Source organism: Populus nigra, chromosome 9 (genome assembly GCF_951802175.1).
Source record: "Populus nigra chromosome 9, ddPopNigr1.1, whole genome shotgun sequence".
In the NCBI taxonomy this organism is placed as follows: Eukaryota; Viridiplantae; Streptophyta; class Magnoliopsida; order Malpighiales; family Salicaceae; genus Populus; species Populus nigra.
The window spans coordinates 521,556-541,893 of record NC_084860.1 but is presented as its reverse complement, the minus strand read 5'-3'; the positions used below and the strand labels follow the sequence as shown (position 1 = coordinate 541,893).

General features: G+C 33.2%; 4 protein-coding genes across 6 annotated transcripts; 1 reads left to right on the top strand and 3 right to left on the bottom strand.

Moving 5' to 3' along the window:
• Nucleotides 1–564: 564 nt before the first annotated feature.
• On the bottom strand, nt 565–3,512 carry LOC133703398 (aminomethyltransferase, mitochondrial). 2 transcript variants are annotated; one of them, XM_062127882.1, is made up of 4 exons: nt 3,287–3,512; nt 2,093–2,653; nt 1,653–1,771; nt 565–1,334 (listed from the first exon to the last, which is right to left on the bottom strand). In XM_062127882.1, the coding sequence occupies exons 2-4, from the start codon at nt 2,651–2,653 to the stop codon at nt 788–790; spliced, it is 1,227 nt and encodes a 408-aa protein (XP_061983866.1). In that variant the 5' UTR covers nt 3,287–3,512; the 3' UTR covers nt 565–787. The 2 variants fall into 2 exon arrangements, with proteins under 2 accessions (XP_061983866.1, XP_061983865.1); XM_062127881.1 differs by having other exon boundaries at nt 2,093–2,671; nt 3,287–3,508.
• Nucleotides 3,513–5,792: 2,280 nt separating this feature from the next.
• On the top strand, nt 5,793–9,669 carry LOC133702552 (uncharacterized). Of its 2 annotated transcripts, XM_062126858.1 has the most exons (7): nt 5,793–6,060; nt 6,833–7,100; nt 7,189–7,308; nt 7,402–7,560; nt 8,216–8,388; nt 8,851–8,956; nt 9,349–9,669. In XM_062126858.1, the coding sequence occupies exons 2-7, from the start codon at nt 6,858–6,860 to the stop codon at nt 9,376–9,378; spliced, it is 831 nt and encodes a 276-aa protein (XP_061982842.1). In that variant the 5' UTR covers nt 5,793–6,060; nt 6,833–6,857; the 3' UTR covers nt 9,379–9,669. The 2 variants fall into 2 exon arrangements, with proteins under 2 accessions (XP_061982842.1, XP_061982843.1); XM_062126859.1 differs by lacking the exon at nt 5,793–6,060 and having other exon boundaries at nt 6,958–7,100; nt 7,189–7,294.
• Nucleotides 9,670–13,433: 3,764 nt separating this feature from the next.
• LOC133703572 (glycine-rich protein 5-like) lies at nt 13,434–13,868 on the bottom strand. Its single transcript, XM_062128171.1, has one exon. The coding sequence runs from the start codon at nt 13,866–13,868 to the stop codon at nt 13,434–13,436; it is 435 nt and encodes a 144-aa protein (XP_061984155.1).
• A 1,729-nt stretch (nt 13,869–15,597) lies between these two features.
• Nucleotides 15,598–18,261, bottom strand: LOC133703571 (protein PHR1-LIKE 3-like). Its single transcript, XM_062128169.1, has 6 exons — nt 18,090–18,261; nt 17,881–17,957; nt 17,736–17,772; nt 16,396–16,600; nt 15,944–16,082; nt 15,598–15,804 (listed from the first exon to the last, which is right to left on the bottom strand). Exons 1-6 carry the CDS (start codon nt 18,259–18,261, stop codon nt 15,598–15,600), a joined length of 837 nt encoding a protein of 278 aa, XP_061984153.1.
• Nucleotides 18,262–20,338: the final 2,077 nt, after the last annotated feature.

Sequence of the window (20,338 nt, the reverse complement as noted above, 5' to 3'; positions counted from 1 at the left end):
TTCCAAAGCATGGTAGCTGCAGATGTGTATCGGTCAGCAGATCTTCGGCATTCCAAAGGTCTTTTACCAGAAAAGGTCTATTACAGAAACTCTAAAATACGTTGGAATTCTATTATATATGCTTTGTTGATCAAGAGACAATGGCCTTGGACTCGCACAGTTGATTCTCACAACTTTTGAAAGCCACTTTGCTTTTCGTTAAGGCTTAGAAAGGCTTTGGATTTTCTGAAGGTTTAGAGATGCTTGGAAAAACAAGCCATCGGCTTAAAAATAGTTGAAGAAACCAGCCGAGAGGCAATGAGCTTGCACAGCTGATTTTCATGTCTTGGGAGCTGTGTTCAGCAGCAGCTTAGACACGGGGATAAAATATTCGCATAGCTAGTTTTAGCTATCCAGTGCAGGTCCTCGTGTATAGTAACATACCAAGACATGACAGTTGACACAGCTTTTCTAAGAGCTTATAAGCCACCATACTAAAACCACTACCTCCTATATACAGGAAAGGCTCACAAAATTCTTTGCCAAGCAGTGTAAAGGGGCGACGGGTGCTTGAAATGAGCAACATACAAAGAAAGTAGATGTGGTTTTCATTTATTATCATGAAATTTGTTCTCATTTGGAACGATGTAACACAATCATTCCTGTCAACTAATAATGAAAATATGAACAAGATACAGAGAACAACTTCGAGACAGAAATAGGGGAGATTTCGTGGATCGAGTTCATCGAAAACAGGTCAAAACAGGAACCAATTAGAAAATGCAGGAACTGAAGGACGAAACCTGAGTTAAGATGGCTTGTAATATTTAGTTGGTACAAATGGCTTTTTTGTGACAACTCCATCATAGGCCTTCCCACGTACCAGTATTTTCGCTTTGGTGCCTGCCTTGTGGAAACCAGATTTCACGTACCCCATGGCTATATTTTTCTTGAGGCATGGGCTAAATCCTCCACTAGTAATTTCTCCAATGTTAGTCCCTTTCTCATCCTGAATCTCACTGTGGGATCTAGGAGGTGGACCAGTAGAGCTAAATCCTACAAGCCTGACTTTTGGACCTTCTGCAAGTTGTTTGAGTATTACTTCAGCACCCAGAAAGCCGCCTTCTGCCTTCCTTCTCTTCCCTATCGCCCAATTCAGTCCTGCCTCTACTGGTGTTATGTGCTGTTCCATGTCATTACCATATAAGCACAGCCCAGCTTCAAGTCGGAGACTGTCCCGAGCACCAAGCCCTGTCAACCTTACTTTTCCTTCAGATTTTTCTAGGATTGCTTTGGCAAGATCCACTGCATTCTCTGAAGGAACAGAAATTTCAAATCCATCTTCACCAGTGTACCTGAAAATGTCAGCAAAGAGGCAGGAGAAATCCATCATGTCCAGTAAGAAAAACGTAAACATGGAAAGACATGGTTTAAATGACATTATTTACTAATTTCTTCTTCGAGATGTCAAAATAAAGGGGTACAGTTATAGACAATTACCATGTTCCACTCATTTTGTTGCAAAATAAAGAATAGGGGAAATTAAGCACGCTCAAAACACAACGTCAACAAGAGAGCTATTCTTAAGCTCTTAAAGCTACATATAAATGGTCATAGATGTGCATTCCATATTTGAGGACATATAAAGTAAGAGAAACCAAAACGAAGTGTACCCTGTCCTAGTAATAAAGCAGCGCGCTCCATTGATGTCTGTAATACGGAACTCCCCAAAGTATACCTTGCTCAAATCCTCTTTTGTCAGGTGTTGGAGAACAGGGGCAGCAAGAGGACCCTGCACCACAAAAAAAGAGGAAACTCTGTAAGGCCATGATATTAGGACACTGTTGCTCCTGGAAAGGTTTGGCAGTGGCAAACAATAGAAGAAGAAAGAGTAGTCCAAAGCACAAAGGTATTATTATAATGCGGGATGGTACACATTTCAACAACCTGCCAGACATGCTTTAGTTGTATACTAAAGTCACGAATTACTTGAGAGCTGGATTCAAATAATTAATTTTGCAATAATTCATGAATATCAAGACACAATAAAAGATCCAACGAGGAAAAAAAAAGAAAACAAAAGGAGAGACAAAGATAAGAACACAAAATTGACCTGGAGGGCAAGAAGAGATCTCTCATCATGGATGTGCCATGAGACATCTCCACCCTTTGCCTTGAATGACTTCATATGTGCCTCGATGTGAGCAAGATCCTTATCTCTACACCCTGCATTCACAACTATGTACATGTGATCATCCGTCACCTTGGTGATCACTGAATCATCAATTGCTCCTCCTTTCTCATTAGTAAAGACAGTTAGAGTCCCAGTTCCAGGTGCAAGCGCAGCAACATCAGCAATAACAAGTTTCTCTAGGAAAGGAACACAGTCCTTTCCCTTCAGGCTAAACCCACACATATGTGAGACATCAAAAAGGCTACCATTCTGTCTACAATTCACCGTCGATTCCATGATGGAGTCCTTGTACTGAATGGGCATGCTCCACCCAGCAAATGGCACCATCTTGCCACCATTAGCAACATGGAAGTCATAAAGGACAGTCTTTTTCAGCTCAGCTTCTGAGGCAAAGTATCGACGTCCCACAGCCTTCTTATCAGCCTGAGCAAGTCGGCGGGTTATTGATAGGCCAAGTTGCCACAAACCTGCTCCCCTCATCTTCTTAACAGAGTAAATCTAATCAAAACAACAATCATATGAACTTTTTGATACAACTGGTGACACCGAAATGAACATAATCAGCGCAGGCCAAATACAGAATAAAGGTTGGATTTTTATCATGTGTATAAACATAAAGACTGGATTTTTATCATGTGTATAATCATAAAGATTGGATTTTTATCATGTGTATAAACATAAAGAGACAAACGATGCCAGCAACTTAAAACCAAAGCAAAAGGGATCACAAATATGTTAGTGTCTGAGAAAGGAGAACACAAGGAAACTAGGACATGATTTACAAGCCACTGACATTACCTACACAAAACAAACCAAAACATGCAATCCAGGCAACACACTAGCAATCAAAACAAAAATGACAAATCTTTCACTTCCCATTTCCAAACAATATCTCAAAACACAATCAACAATCTAAAAAGAAGCCAAATGCAAAATTGAAAATGGGTTTTCTAGATCTCATTAAAATACTCATTACTCACAAGACGCACCATCATTCAATCTCAAACCCTTGTAAATAAATCACATATAAAAAGAGAAGATGCAATCTTTACAGCATAATTGCATAGCAAATGTCATGAACATGAAAACAGAACAATAAATAGAGAAGCTTACATGGTTGTTCTTGGTGGTGGTGAGTGTTGTTCAAAGGAAAGCAAATCTTGGAGAGCTCAAAAGAGCATCTCATGCAGTGGAGTCTAGATGGATAGAGAGATAAAATATGGCCACTCTTATATGTGTTGGACATTATACTATGTTTTTTGTAGCAAGAATGTTTGGCTGGTGTGTGTAGTAGTGGGTGGAGGAGGGTGTCTCTGCCAAATCAAGATACAGCCATCTCTACAACCCCATCGCTAGTGAGTGGTGCTTAGGACTATCGACTTAGCAGCCCCATCTTATTTTTGTTTTTTTTCTTGTTTTTAAGGTTAGAATATTTTCATATCAGCTATCTTATAATAAAATTGTATTATTTAGATATCTTGACAATAAATTTCTCTCATTTGTTCCTTCTAAATTTGAAGTTAGTTTTTTAATGTTTTCCTATAGTTATTAGCATTTAATCTTGGATTAAGAAAAATGAAATTCTTGTAAACTTATTAATATAAGTATAAATAGTCTATTTTCGAGGAGGTTCAAAAATCAAACTTAAATTAGTTATATATATTAATTTGAGAATACATATTTAACCCTAAAAAATAAATTAAATATAAAATAATAGTGTTTAATTATTTTTTTGGAAAAAAAATAAAAGAAACAGAAACAGAAACAGAACATACTTGATTTAAAAAACAGAAAAAAAATAAATCTGTTTACAAAACAATTTTAAAATAAATTCAAAGAATTTTCATTACCAACGATACGCTACGGTTTTCAGTTTTGTCACTATCTTTTGTTTGTTAAACTGTTACTCATTGCACCTGTTGCCACAGATTCATGTGTACCTATTAGAACTTAGTATCATTAACAGTATATAGAGGAAAAGAGAAGAGGAATAAGGGTGGTAGGTGAGATTTGAGAGGATTCCACCAAGTCAGGGAAAGCCAATTGACAGTTCAAATTTGGCTGCTGTATCTTGTTCAATTTCTCAGGCCAGCTTGATTTCCATTTTCAACAAGAGTCAAGGTGAGACCTTGTCGAGTTGCATGCATTTAGCAGGAGGCTAAGGATGATCGTGTAGTTTTTGTAAATGGATCTGGCTATGCTGACAGGTAGAATTAAGTTTGTATCTGCCATATCCTTTGCAGATCAAGTTCTGTGGGTATTTATTTTACACAATTAGGACTACAGAAGAATTCTCTATTTCTTCTTTCTATATACGAACGCTCCACAATCCTGTCAAAATCTGAAAACAAGTGGCAAGAAATTTGTTGTCAAGAACAAGGCAACCCCATCCGTCAGTTCTCCAAGATTTTCCCTATAATTTCAGTATTGTATCTCATGCTTAAGATAGACATATTGAAAGATGATCAAACTCTTCGAAACTAAACCAGAAAAAAGAGAATAACTTGTTCTTTTACTCCTAACCATAATACCAACAAGTGTTCGGTGAAACAGAGAAGAAAACAGGATCCAAATCTGAGTCTCAGTGTCTCACCCTTGATAATTACCATAAAAATCATTTTCATGTTGCATTACAATTTGATAATCACAAGCATTGGTTCATGTTTTCTAGCATTTGCAATCGCTGCTTTAAAAAATATGCTTATGAAAAACTAGAAATTATATCTTATTCTTAACTAAGATTTCAGAATAGAGTGGGACTCGTGTAAAAAATCATTTCCATGTTGCATTATAATTGGCTAATCAACCTTACAAGGAAAATTATTATTAGGAGATATGGACATTCTTAAAGCTCTAGCTTCCATGTTTGCTAGCAATTGAACTACTGTGGAAACTAGATGAACTAAAACTAAATATTAACCAATCAATATATATAGATATGTAACCCTTCGGTATTATTTGCAAAAACATCTAAGAGTGTTCATGAACTAGGATGTAAAATCACAAGGGTAATTAGGCAAGTTTTCCACATCAAGAAATTAGATTAATGTCTTGATTTTGTTAGTAGCCAACCTGTTTTGTACATTGAAAAACTAGAATGAGAGTTTCTACAAATTATGTTGCATTAGACGCGGTTTGTGATCATATGGGATAATATCAATTTTGAGGCTTTACCATGTAGGATATATATATTTTAGAACTACTTTATTTGATGAATATTTTCGGATATAGTTTATATTTTATTTATTATTTATATGATAATAAATTTTTATTCATCGAGTTATATATATTTATTTAAATATTTAAATTATTTATTATTTAATAATAAAATCATTTAAGTTGATATCTATCATATTCAAAGTTAAATTATTAGTACTAATTTGAGTATGATTTTGTTAGATGATTGTAGGAGTAATGATGTAGTTTTTCATTTGTAATTTGTTAGCATCATTTTTTTTAAATAGTTTTTATTTAAAAATATATTGAAATGATATTTTTTTATTTTTTAAAATTTATTTTTAATATTAATATATTAAAATTATTAAAAAATAAAGAAAAAGAAAACGGGTTCTTAAATATCGATCTTTGCCACGCAAAATCCCAGCAAAGGACAAAGCTTTAAAAGTCAGAGTCACCAATATAGCGATTTTAACAACAATAACCAGAAAAAAATTATGGTGGAATCAAGCTATCATTGGAATCTGTCATAGCCATTCAATAAATTGGTGGCTTAAGTACTTCCCCATATCATTCAAAGAGATTCTTTCTTTCTTTCACTCTTTATTAACCAACCAACTGTCCACACTTGAGTTTTCATCAAATTGTCGATTGCATCATTACCCTCTTTGCTATATTGCTGCTAATGAGCTTATCTGAATCTAGATAAGGTAAAGTTCATTTCTTTTGATATGTTGCTTCTTTATTTATATTTTTAAAGTTTGTTGTGTTTTAATGGCGTTGGAGTTCAAAGATTGGATTTTTATGGCCATAATCCTTAGAGAAGGAAAACCCATGTCTTTGTTTGCTTGATTTTTATGGTTGTAATCTTATTGGAACTGAAACCCATGTCTTTGTTTGCTTGATTTTTATGGTTGTAATCTTATTGGAACTGAAACCCATGTCTTTGTTTGCTTGATTTTTATGGTTGTAATCTTATTGGAACTGAAACCCATGTTTTTGTTTGCTAAACTTCTGGTTGGTTGCCTAGAAACATGAGGGTACTAGAGAAGGAAAGTGATATGGAAGTGGCACTTGATGTGTTTGTAGGTTATGAATGTTCATAATGAGAATTTGTTTATAGTTATTAGCTAATGAAAAACTACTAAGCATAAGCATGAAGTCTATAGCTTCAATTCTCTTATAGTTGATGAAGCACAGAGGATTATGGAAATCAATTAGAAGCTTCTTTTGTCTAAATGAGAACTCAAACTTCAACAACAGGGTTAAAACTTGAATGTTTTTACCAGACTTTTTGTTTGGGGGGGGGGGGGGGGTGAGATAGTATTGTTTTCAGTGTGTTTCAGCTAAATAGTATCCTGAAACCAATTTTGGGACACAAAGACTAAGTGTTGATTTAATATCATCTAAGCAAGGATTATGATTATATCTGAATTTCATTGTCGTCTTAAACAATATGAGTGTTTGTCTTCTGTTTTGAAGGTAGTGAATTTATGATGGTTTAGCCATGGTAACCATCTATCCATCAGGAATTATTAGCAAGTGCAGCGCATATCTGGGTGTTAACACACATCATGATGCTTCTTTTTGCAAGATTACCCATGTCAATACTTTGAGGACTGCCTTTTCTCCTAGAATTGTATGTGGTCCTTGCAGTAATGTAGCGAATGATTCCACAATTTCTTGGAAGGGGTGCAGCCAATTCAGAACCCATCATGTATTACAGCGACTGGCTTCAAATAGGTGGCTGGTAAGTATCATTGAAGCTTCAGGGTTGAAGGTTTCTTTTGATTTGAGTTTGATTGGGCGTTCAGTAATGGTTACATTACATGCTACAGTGCCGATCACATGATTCTAATTCACCTGATGATGAGTATCGTTCTTCTCGAAACATAGCAATCAGTTTGTTTAGGCGATACAGGAATGTTATTGACCGTGGAGGAGGTGACAACTTAAAAGTATATTCAGCAATTTAATCTTTATCCATCATTATGTGGGTCTCTTTTTGCTGTCATTCCCAAATTACATGTTTGAGTGATGCTGCCTGTCAGGAATTTATCAGTGCTGGAGTGAATGCATATGCTGTTGGCTGCACTGAAGAAGGATTACGTAAGGAACTTACTGCTATTAGAGAATCTGGTGATGAAATCGAAGCATTGCAGAATTATGGTGGGAGCACCAGTGTGAAGTCCAAGATATTTGCTGAGGAGGTAAGTTAATCCTGCCTTGTTGGCCTGTTCAATGTATGACAATATATACTTAAAATTAAGGATGAATCAACACCATGGAATCTAATACGCTTCAGTGTTGCATCTTTCTTTCTAGCTGGGATATTATAGGTTTTGAACTATTTTTTAGTTAATGCTTCTCTCACCACAGTAAGGATCCTTGACATGCACTGTCAATATTATATATGGCGGTTTTTATCGTTGCTGTCTTTATGTTGCAGCATTTGTTTGAATTTATAATAGATACTGTAAGGAAGAAGACAGACTGCTAATAAAAGGAATCCACGCCCTATCTTTCTGTTGTTATGAGATACCAATGGATGCCAGAAGAATTATTTGTTTGAATTTATAATATATACTGTAAGGAAGAAGACAGACTGCTAATAAAAGGAATCCACGCCCTATCTTTCTGTTGTTATGAGATACCAATGGATGCCAGAAGAATTATTTGCATTTTTTGTTTACGATCTTTATGTTCCCAACAAAACTTTTTGCAACCTGCATTTCTATGACTATTGTGATTTGCAATGATAGTTTTACTGTTGATCAGATAAATCTATTACTAGGATTACAAGTTATAAGGAAATGGATGATGGGCTAACTTGTGGCATCACAATTTCTTTTTTTCAAACTGCAGGTTGATGAGTGTATTCTGTGGTTGAGCATTATATTTATCACAATCTTGTGTACACCACAACCAACTATAGTTCGATGGTCATCTACGCCTCCAGTGTCAGATGACATACGGCTTCAGTGGAAAGGGTTTTGTGCGGTCATAGCAAATGCTTACTACATGAGAGGAATGGCATGGTGAGCTGCTTTGATCACATCTGTTTTGCTAGTATTTTGTCTAAGACTCATTGATATCAAGCTTACATGAACTTGTTACATGGTTGGTGTGCTTCCTTGACAGTCCAATCAAAGTACCAGTAAAATTTGGGTTATAACTAGTTTTTTTTGTTGGTTTAACCCATATAGAGGTTTCCCTATTGGTTGTTTGTGTGGAATGAGTAAGACCTCACCGCAAAATTTTCCAATTTCAGTTACATAATTTTCTTTCACTATTGTTTCAAATTGTTTGCTCTCAACATTGGAGTCCTGGTCATTTCTCAGTTTCATGTGTTTGGAAAGGACATGCCTTCTTTACTTCACCTGGCACTTCATTTCTACATCTAAAAAAACAATTGCATTTAAGATTGCATGACTGGACTCAACCTTCTCTTTCTTTTTTGCATGACTGGACATCAACCTTCTCTTTCTTTTTTGCCAAAGGCTTCCAGTTAAGACGCTTCAGCTAGAACAAATGGCAGTTTCAGGACGTGCTGAGGAGCCATCAGTTGTTGCCAGCCGAATGCGACTTGTTTTCAGCACACTTGAGGTTAGCATACTTTGCCTTCATTTTTCAGTTAATGAACAGAGATCTAATACAAAACCTTCTTGATGAACACCATACAGAACCTGCTGCCTGTTTTTGACAAATTTCACTTCCTGGAGAAACATATAGACCTTAAGTCATGAATTTTTTTGTAAGTCATGTCTTAGTTATTAGTCTGTCAAAGTTACATTTCTTGAGAATTACTACCCCAAATTCATTCCAAGTAATGATGCATTGCCTAATCTCTTTGTTAAAATACCGATGATTGGTTGAAGGAATGCTCTGTAAGTGAGAGCAGGGAGTGTTGGGTTCAGAGAAATCACGTCCTTGAATATGTTGTATTTTGCTATTGTTTTCTCATTATACCATTTGGAACATTGATTTGGCTTGTGCAGGTAGTAAGTCCACAATGGCCAAGAGTCTAATACAAGAGCTTCAGTGCAGAGATTCTTCTTTTCCCTTGATCTCGATGAAGCTTCCGGTTCCAGTTACTCATTATATGTTAGTGCAGCTTTACATTTTAGCAATTTCTTAATGATTTTTAAGCAGAAATGCCCATATAATAATAAACGAGTCATAGCATGTTTGATGTATAATCGATGGCATGTAAATTTGCAAGGATTCAGCCAGAAATATTCAAATATTGTTTCAAGTGATTGTTAATCAACACCTGAAAATAATTTGGCTAGCAATCACACCATGGTTCTTCTTGTCCAGTGTGAATTCCACCACTTTATGGTTCTGTGGAGATAATTTTTGTTTCCAAATGTTCATTATAAACAAGGGTATGGAATTTCAGCACTATGAGGTTTATTTTAGGCGATTCCAAGGTGGTTTTCATCTGCAGTCTGATATCTGTGAGGTTGTATGGTCAATGACATGAAGAAGTTTTATAAACACGGGCTAGAAAGTTTGAATTATGCCATTCTTACCGTCTGGCAAATTTTCGAGTAGAAAAAAGTTGTGGACTGGAGCTGTGTACATTACAGAGCTCCCATGCTTTATCAGGGACACTGCTAAAAGATCAGGGAGTAAGAACCTGCAGGTTATGTACATGCAGTTACTCTGCCTTGGTCCTTACTCAAAATAGCACGTGGAAAAACTTTCTTGCAAGGTAGCACAATTGGGGAAATATAATACTTTAACTGGTTACGCAACTCCCAGTAGCGCAACCAATTAACATTCAACAAGTGTGCAACTCCCAGTAACCCAATTTTATTTTACAAGTCTGTACTTGCCATTCTACACCTTCGTTCCTCGTTCTCCTTCAATCCAACTGAATACAGAATACGCGAGGAGGATAAATTTTGAAACAGGAAGGAACAAGCATGCATTTGAATTATCGCAGCTAGCAGCAGAGTCGTTTTCTGACTTCCTTGCACGCCAATAAACTGCATTAGCCATTTCCGATGCTTTCAACCGATGCATTCAAATAAGATAGTGGAAGTGCAGCATGAAGATGTTGATACTAGCTACAATAACAGAGCCAGTGAAGCCAGTCCCTCGTGCATTGATCCAGGCCATAAGGGTCCAAGAGGGTCACTAACAAAGAACTGAATTTCTAGGTGTACAACATTTATCGTTCTAGCTAGTTCATCTAGCTCGCCCAACATGCGTTCCGGCTTGTATTTTACTGTGTCTACCATGGCCCGTTCTGGGTGAGTCATGTTGACTCACTCGATGTGTGTTTTGAGTCGATTAATGGTGTATTTGATTTTGCAGTTAAACCTGTTTTTTAGAATATACTCAAACTACTTTTCTCTTGAAAAAACATTAAATTAATAGTTTTTACCTGTTTTTAGATAAATCTGATATATTGATATAAAAATAAATAAAATATATAAAAAATATAATTTTAATGTATTTTCAATTGAAAATCACTTCTATATAACACAAACTAAATCATAAGTTTGAACAATAATGAACTTAGCTCTTGAATTTTAATTTTTTTTATTTGAGTAACTCAAACTATTTTTTAATTAAAAATAGATATTTTAATAGTTTTTTTTATCACATGTGATCTTCTAAAAACAAGACATATTGTGAAAACACATGATTTGAAAAAACATTAACCGAGAGAAAAAAAAAACCTAGAGGAAGAGGCCTATTTCTTTTAATAAAAAATAGTTGCAATTACTTAAATCAAAGAAATTAAAATTCAGAAATTAAATTTGACTCAACAGTTTTATCTAATTTAGCTTCTTGGGTCTAAGGAGAGATGGGGGTTTGAAGCTGGTGTGGTATTATTATGGGCTGGGCTGGGATGAATTGGGCCTATGATCGAATAAAGTGTTTATTGAGAAAAGAATAACTATTTTACTATAATATTAAAATTAATAATGCCTAAATATTTTCATTTTTTTTTATTAAGGTGAACTTATTGTATTCAGATTGGTAATATGTGGATAAGAAAATATTCTTGTAAAAGACACATTTGATGTAATGATATGTATTTTATGAAAATTTTGAAATGAATAGTTTTAAGATGAACTAAATATTATGAGATATGTTTAGTGAAAAAACCCCGGCCTATATACATCTCGACTTTCCTTGATTTATTGTATCATACAAAATCATAATCACCTATATAATAATAATAATAATAATAATAATAATAATAATAATAAAATGGTTTGCTTCAACTTAAAATTCTATAAAATTGATAAATACTAAAAAAATATTTTATTAGAATTTAAACTATATATATTTTTATTGGCATTTAAATTACCAATAGATTTTCTAATGAAAAGCAGTAGAATTATTATAATTTTTTACAACAACGGTTTTAATGGATATAAAATGTTAATTATTACTAAAAAATTGATAAATACTAATAAAATATTTTGTAAATGTTTAAGCTATATTTTTATCAGTAATTTAAAATGCTAATAATGGTTATAAAATGTTCATTGCTTTCATGTGTCCTGTAGGCATCTGCTACAATTCATCTCCTCAATAAATGTTCCATTTCTTTAAGCAAGCTTGTGTTAGTTTTTTTTTTTTTAAAAGAAGAAGCTAGCTAGAAACAATATTGCTTTCACAACTCATGGTGGCATGATAGTATTCGTTTTTTGTGACACCAACTCTCTCAGAGGAAGCAATATCCATTGCACAATTTGCACTTTTCACCAAGCTTGTACGTAAATTTCATATAAATTCACTAGAAATTAAGTTCATGATGGAATGATGCTAGGCAGTATCCATCTAGGATGAAGATCCTATAGAATTAAACTGGTAAATTTAGAAAAATAAAAGTTGAAAACAAAAGTCATGAATGCAATATTGCTTTTGATCACGATGGTGCAAAGCCAAATGTAAGAACACGGTTCCAGAAGTTAATGGCGAATCTAGAAGTTGGGTTTCAGTCTGCTTACCACACCATGTCATCGTACAAATTCTTGCGACTTATTTTAATTAAGACTTGTACAAACATTTAACTGTATCATGGATATATAGTAAATGATTGATGATTAATTAAAGTAATTTTCATTTGAGGTTTTTTTTTAATTAGAGTGTATTTAAGATTGTGATAATAGTTGCGGTTTAAAGTATTTTTTATTTAAAAATATATAAAAATAATATTTTTTTATTTTTTAAAAATGATTTTGATATCAGGACATCCAAATGATCTAAAAATATTTAAAAAAATATTTAAAAAAATATTTTTTTTAATTTAAAGAAACGTAGTTTGCACTGCATTCCCAAATAGACCCTAAATAATGGTTAAAAATATTGATCTAACTAATAAAATATATAATCCAATTTAACTATTGAATAAAAAATTATATTTATATATTTTTATTAAAAAACTCATTTCACTCATGATAACTTTTTCTTGAACTTATATTATATAATAAATTCAAAGTTCTATTTTAATAAGGTGACACATGAAATGTTATTATATTTTTAGCCAGGTTATTTATATATATTAAGGTTGTATTTGGTCTAGTGCGAAAAGGTTAAAGAAAAAATGTTAAAGTATCATGATTTTTGAATGGTATAAAAAATGTTAAGAAGTGAATTATTTGATAAAAAAATTAATGAAAAAACATTATGGATAATATTAATGAAGTCAAAATTTCATAATTAGATCTAAAAATAATATATATTAATAAATTTAAAATGCATTTTAAAATGGATGGATTAAGAATTTAAAATATAATAAAGAGTAATCTAAGATGGGATCAACCAACCGGCATATATGAATAATCGATGAAAATGAAAAAAATACAATCACAAATATAACATAAATTAATTAAAACACAAATGATGATTCCCACAACATTTGAAGTGATTTCATTGGAAAGCAATGGTTTCAAGGATCAATCATGTAGGATAAAGAAATCCCAATAGAAATCACCTTATTTAAGTTGGAGAGATTTTGCTCATTCCCTAGCATATTATTATTAAAACCATAACCTACGTACAAGACCCCGTCAATAAGCAGCACACACACAAGATGATAATATTTGAGTGTTAGTCAAGGCCGTGCACCTCCAAACCCACCACCGTATCCACCACCGTAACCACCACCTTTCCCACCACCTTGAGAATCACCGCCCCCACCGCCCCCGCCACCTCCACCTCCACCTCCACCTCCACTTCCAGACCCAAATCCACTTCCAAAGCCGAAGCCAGACCCTCCACCTTTTTTACCACCTCCACCACCTCCCCCTCCTCCCCCTCCTCCTCCCCCACCCCCTCCCCCACCACCAAGCCTTCCCTTTCCAGCTCCACCACCCAAACCAGCTCCACCACCAAAACCAGATCCAGATCCAAAGTCATAACCAGGGAGATAATCAGAGTAGGATGTCTTTTCCCCATGAAGTGCACCCATCTTGCTCGTTGCTAGCTTCCTAGCATCTGTGACAAGAACAAGTGCAAAAAGCAAAGACAAAATAAGCCTTGTAGCCATCATTAGGAGAAACAGCTTAACTAGCTTGAGACGATGTTTTCTTATGCAATGACCAAACCAGTAGAGAATTTATATAGAAGTAGAACTTCGAGATGATTAGTTGATGAAATTAAGGGTGTAGTTGAGAATTAATGTTGCAAATTCTACACATCCAATCATCTACACGCCGTGCTTATAAAGTTAATAGAGCCATCTGCCTTCAGTGAAAAACTGCCCCCACACTATGCCACCTCTCCATATCAATCCTTGATTGATTAACCTAGCTAGCTAGCTTTCAATAGAATTCACCACTAACATTCATTCATTTCGTTTGAGTTATTACAGAAGAAACAAAACAAAACAAAAACAAAAAAAACAAAATAATATTATTAGACCACAAACTAATATAAAGTGAACTTATCTCTAAATCATAATCTGCACAAGTGAAATGCTTTTTGTCAGCTTCTAACCAGGAAGAGAGACGAACCAAAGTTATAGAAAAACATATTTCCACATGCATTGATCACATCATGTTCGTTCGTATTGATGCATTCTCCAGAAATTTGTTTAATAAAAACATTCCCTGAAGTATCATTTTGAAGATAATAATATTAGAAGAAATCATTTACATCCGGAATGATCATGCCCCATGATCGAGCTAAAACAATTTAACTTCGTCGATTGATTTTGAAGCTTTTACGTGAAACTTGCATGAATATATTATCTTATAACTCTAATATAACGTAAGAGAATCATCTTAACATAGAATTTATGTTAAGTTATCAGCAAATCTTCAAGAATATATTATCCATATATATATAAAATGAAAGATGAGCAATATTAATTGATTAATTAATGCACAGGACCAGCTAGTAGGCATAACTGTTAATGAAATAAAACTGGAATGACCAGCTGGCTAATTTGAGAATTGCCAAGTATTTTTTTTTTCAATCAGTAGAATCTTTTTCGGTACAGGGAATGAGGTGGTTATATATAGGAACAAAAAATGACCCATTCGCAATAAATCGCCGATAAATAGGTTCAGTATTTTACTGCCGACAATTTGGGTGTGGCATAGGAAAAGTTATAATTCCTTTCCACGTTTCTATAACATGACAAAATATTTAAGACCTCTTGACTTTTTCCATTTATTGTCTGCTAAATTTATTGCATATACATCTGGAAATTTAAGTATGTATTTAATAATACGATTGAAAGTATTTTTTAAAATGTTTTTTATTTGAAATGATAATATATAAATTTTAATATTTTCTTAATTATTTTAGAACTATAAGAAAAAAAATATAACAAAATAAAACATAATTAATTTGATGTTTTATCAGTATTAACACACTTCAAAAAGCATTTCGAATTAAAACACCTTAAAAATATTATCAGTTAATTCTCGAGGTTTGTAGTCGAATGTGTAAGATTCAATCTAAAGAGGGATGGCCATCATACTTGTAATTAATATTTGGAAAAAAAAAAAACACTTAATCATCCAGGCTATTTGCTCGTCAGCACTTGGCATTGAAGAACATTCAAATGCAGAGACTTAACATTTTAGGTCCCCAGCCTTCCTTTTGTTCTCTATTTAGCAAATATACTAACTTCTCAGGGGTCTATTTGAATTACAAAGTTGGGGTGATTAATTTCCTCAAGTTCCTGCTGGGACTTACAAAAATGATCAGGTCGAGAGACTTCTCAAGAGGTTCCAAAATGTTGATTAGCGCTTCATAATGTGCTTACTTTAAGCAAGAGTGAGCTCAAGAGAAACATCTGAGCTATTCTTTGCTTTGCTAAGCTTCAAAAGGGGCTTGGAAACATTTGAGTTTAGGGATGAAGACGTTCTGTCACCATCTATTCTCTGTGCAATCTCAGCCAGTTCTTCTAAACTCTGATGGCTTTTCTTGCAACCTGTGGCTCCTGCTGACATCTTATCTTGGTCATTCGTCTCCTGAAATATCAAATAGCATAAACTGCACGTATTCAGTACTACGAAATTGATTTCAATATGTATATTGAGTTTCTTAGGAGAGGGCTTGGAACATATCACAAAATATTAATAAATACTTGACAAGGAGTTGGGAGATTACTTTTCTAACGCAGCTCTTGAGTAGATCATTGAAGATAATGTAAGTATCAGGTTTCTGTTCGCACTCCTCGCTTGCTATTTCTTCATGTAAGAATGGTTCTTTCACTCTCTTTCCAATCCACTGCCCTTTCTTCTGTCTCCTGCAAATATACCCCAAATAGTACTCATATATATATATATGGGTATTTGATTCTCAATAAGTCTGACCAAAAGGAAAAAATCATTACAAAACAACATGATAGCAGAGAAAAAGATGTAATGAGTAGAAAAGCAAGAGAATAACACGTCTCATGAGTGAGATTTTTGACTACTACTATTATTTCATACTTCAAATTAATCTAATTTTTGTGTTCATGATTCTCGGATCCCTGACTGTAAATAAATGTACTACCATTATTAATTGATATAATTATTAGAACTACGTTGGGGAGAAAAAGATTGAAATTGACGAACCTTTGAGATGTCAAGCTAGCATTTTTTAGGGCAAGCCCATTAGCAGGATTATGAACAGCTCCACAACCTTGATAGAGAAGTGCCTTGTTATTGATCAGTCCCTTGCCATTTAAACGTTTCTGCTGGCAGCACATTGTAGGTGAGAAATAATTTGAATGATGCATCCTAGGCTCCTTATCATTCTTCTTTGCTTCCATAGCAGCTTCTGCACCAAGGAAATCATGTTGGGAAAATTTGGTATTTTAATGGATGTATTTGAGTTCAAATTAAAAGTAAAATCTACTTCATCTTAAAGTTAAAATTTTATTGAAATTTATTCTTCAATATAGTATACGCTTTTTAACATGGAATATTAGTATAATTTAAATAAATTATGGGTAAATAAATATTTGATCTAAAATAATTTTTAATTGAAATATTTTGAGAAACCCAAAAGCTTTTTAAAACTCTATTCGACTTGGATTAAAAAAAATGAGAAGATAAAATTTATACTCAAAAGACACCTAATTGTTCTTGGGATTCATGTTGGATTTGAATTTGTTATAAAATAATTTTTTAAGTTATAATGAATTATTTTTTGATGATTTATTTTGGGCTTAGGTTTGTATTCATAATTCTTTCCCCTATAAAAAATTATTTTTATTAGCCTATTATTTTATTCAGTCCATAAATATCAAAATTTAATCAGTATTTTTTCAAAATAGTTGCTTCAAACTTGAATAGTTTTTTCAGCTTAAAAACATTAGAAATAAGCCTAAAATTATTAGGTTTAATTATGATTTTACGGCAGGTTATAAAAGATAACTCGCTTAGGATATGTCTTTACAAAGAAATATTTGAGTTCATTTAAGTTTGTTGAATTTTATTTAGAAATGCACATAAATAATATAATATTGTTAAAGAAACTTATTAAAATTAATTTTTTTTTGCATTAAGTGAATAACAATAAAAATCTAATTGATCATCAACTACTTCTATTCAACTCAATGAAGATTCTAATTTCTCCAATAAATAAATATTTTATTTTCAGTGGGTGTGTGTGTGAACTGAATAACGTAGTGTGTGTTTGGGCATGGAACTGAATAACGTCTATCACGTACTGTTGCAGCTTTAATGTAATTCTTCTTTTAGATGATAACATTCTGACATATTTAAAGTACATATAATTATTCTCAGAACTAGGAAAAATAATTAATTAAGATGAATATTCATTAGCTTCACATAAACTCATTAATACCATTGATAAACACTGCCATTTCTTTTGAATTTTTCTCCTCTACAAAGAATAAATAAGCATAAATATGATCCATTAATATATAGTTAATACATTTATTATGTACCTTGGATCATCCGCTCATGCTTCATGCTCCTGTACATCTGGCCACAAACATACCGAAGCTTTTACTAAAAGCTCTTAATTAAGAGTTATAACAAAGTTTTTTTTTTTAAAAAAAAAAAAACTAAGCAAATTTGATCATAACCAACCTGAAGGTGGCTCTTTACGTGAGATATGGTAAGGTCCTCCACATCCATGATTTGCAGAACCATCTTTGGAGTTGCCCCTATGATGATTAATATTATACAAAACCCCCATAATAAAAAAAAAAACATGAAAAAACTAAAGATCATATTTATAAATTAAAAATAAAATAAAGTGAAGTGCTTGTATATACAAAATCTAAGAGCTAACTTACGATCCTCTCCACCGAGCCTTTCAACTGCATGCACAAAGCAGTGATGAAGATCAGGTGTCCAGCGAAGCCTAGGCATTTTTGATCGAACGTAAGGCCTAACTATGGCTGATGATCTCAAGCCTATTTCTCGAAAATTAACTCCAACTGATCGTCTCTGATCAGTGTTTCTCATGATCACCCGTGTCAAGAGAAGATGATGGAGACCCTTTATTTGGAGAGCTCTCAACCTTCATTGTCTCTGGGATTCATCAAAAAGAAAGATAGAGAAAAGTGGCTTGGTCTATGCAATACAAAAGAGAATAAATACCAGGGAGACTATTTGCATAATTTTGTCACTATGTGCAGCTTTTTTCTTATTAGGCCATTTTAGTCATCCTGGGGTTTCGATTACAGAAAGGAAAAACTGGGCAAGGAATTTCAGAGACTTGGGTTAATAATTTTGTTCAAGGAATGCCTCCATGATCATCGGGTGAAAAAAAAAGTTGAGAAAACACTTGTATCCAAAAGGTAATTAATTGAAAATCTTAACTTTTTTTACCGCCTTCCCTTTCTCCTCTATTCTCAGCTCCCACTCTTATTGCTGCAGGTTGTACAGTTGCAAATCAAAAATATTCTTGATGAGATCATTTCTTAATATTCGTTCAAATAAAACAAAAGGTAACCCTCTCAAAATAGCAAACTAAACATGCAAGCAACCATTCCCAGAGCAAATTCCCACGCCCAATAACCTAAACCAAACGTTACATCAAGAAATTTCACAACAAAACAAAGCTAGAAAACCCAGACGTTTGAAAGTGAAAGAACATGGGCACATGACCTAAGCCTTGCATGAACTCAAGGAAACACATACCAAGAATTAATTTATAGAATAGTAGCTTGATAGGGTTTTAAACTTCACCATTGATGGTGGGATATTTTTTTCTCTCTCGAGGTGGAGAGAGGGCATGATGGGAAGCATAAATTAATGGTTTTTCTTTTTCTTTTTCTTTTTTTTTTCTTTTTCATTGTTACACAAATGGTGAAACAAATTATGAATGTTGGGATGTGACTAAGCTGACAAGAGGTTGGATAATTCAGAAGACGGTTTCAAATTGGGAAATATTCTTTGGATGGATGCCACAAGCATGGACAGGTGTTTTATGATTTCGTAAGCATAATTAATGATAAAATAGAAAAAGATTTTGGAGAATTCTTGTCTAGATTTTGTGCCAAACCTTTCTTTCAGTTTCATCTTTTCAAAGGAAATAACAATTTGGTGGGGTTTTTACATTATTTTTTTTAAAAAAATAAGATGAAGTGAGTTATTATTATAGCACTAATTTTTAAGACTGTAAAAGTTGGTGATTTTTAAGGATGATTGATCTATTTATAGATTAAAGGATTATATATTAATAGCAAAAGAAAAGGAAAAAATAATTTAACAATGATCATGAGAAACAATAAAGAACTTAATTAATTTGGTTTGTATCTCGAGAAAATAATAATAATAATAATAATAATAATAATAATAATAATAATAATAATAATAATAATATAGCTTGGAGGGTAAATTTTACCCTCCATGCTAATAATTTTCCTTAAAAGAATAATAAAAAACAGACAATTCATCTCCTAAGAAATACCAAACAAGCTTAAATTTTATTCTTGTAAAATTGAGCCCTGTATAATTATTTTTTTGTGAAGAAATCGATATATTAAAATATTAAAGGAGCTAACCTAAAAGTAATAAAAAATTAGAATATTTAATCCCCTAGAATAAACATGATCAGTATTCCTATTGTCAAATTATGGAAGAGGAATTGTACGTACTGAGCTTAAGTGTTTATTGACCTAGCTACTAGTCATAGAGCCAATATATATATATATATATATATATATATATATATATATATATATATATATATTCATGAGAGTTGGGGAAAGAGCAATGCTAATTTGAAAAAAATATTAAAAAAGTTCCCTTTCCTTTTCACAAAGGAGTTTAAGGAATGTTTGGTGTCATAGATCCCTTCTTGGATTCCATGTTTTATTGAATGTTAATGATTGTGACAACTAATTATTATTAATAGGCGGACTATGACAAATAATCAAGCTTCTTTTCAATCAACACCATCATTATCAAAGCTGCTGAACAAATGTTGGTTTTTCAAGGAGTAGCAGCCATCAAAAGAAACAAAGACAGTGTTAGACTGAGCGTGTTTCGCTGTGTAATTAAAATTGACTTTAATTTATTTTAAAATATATTAAAA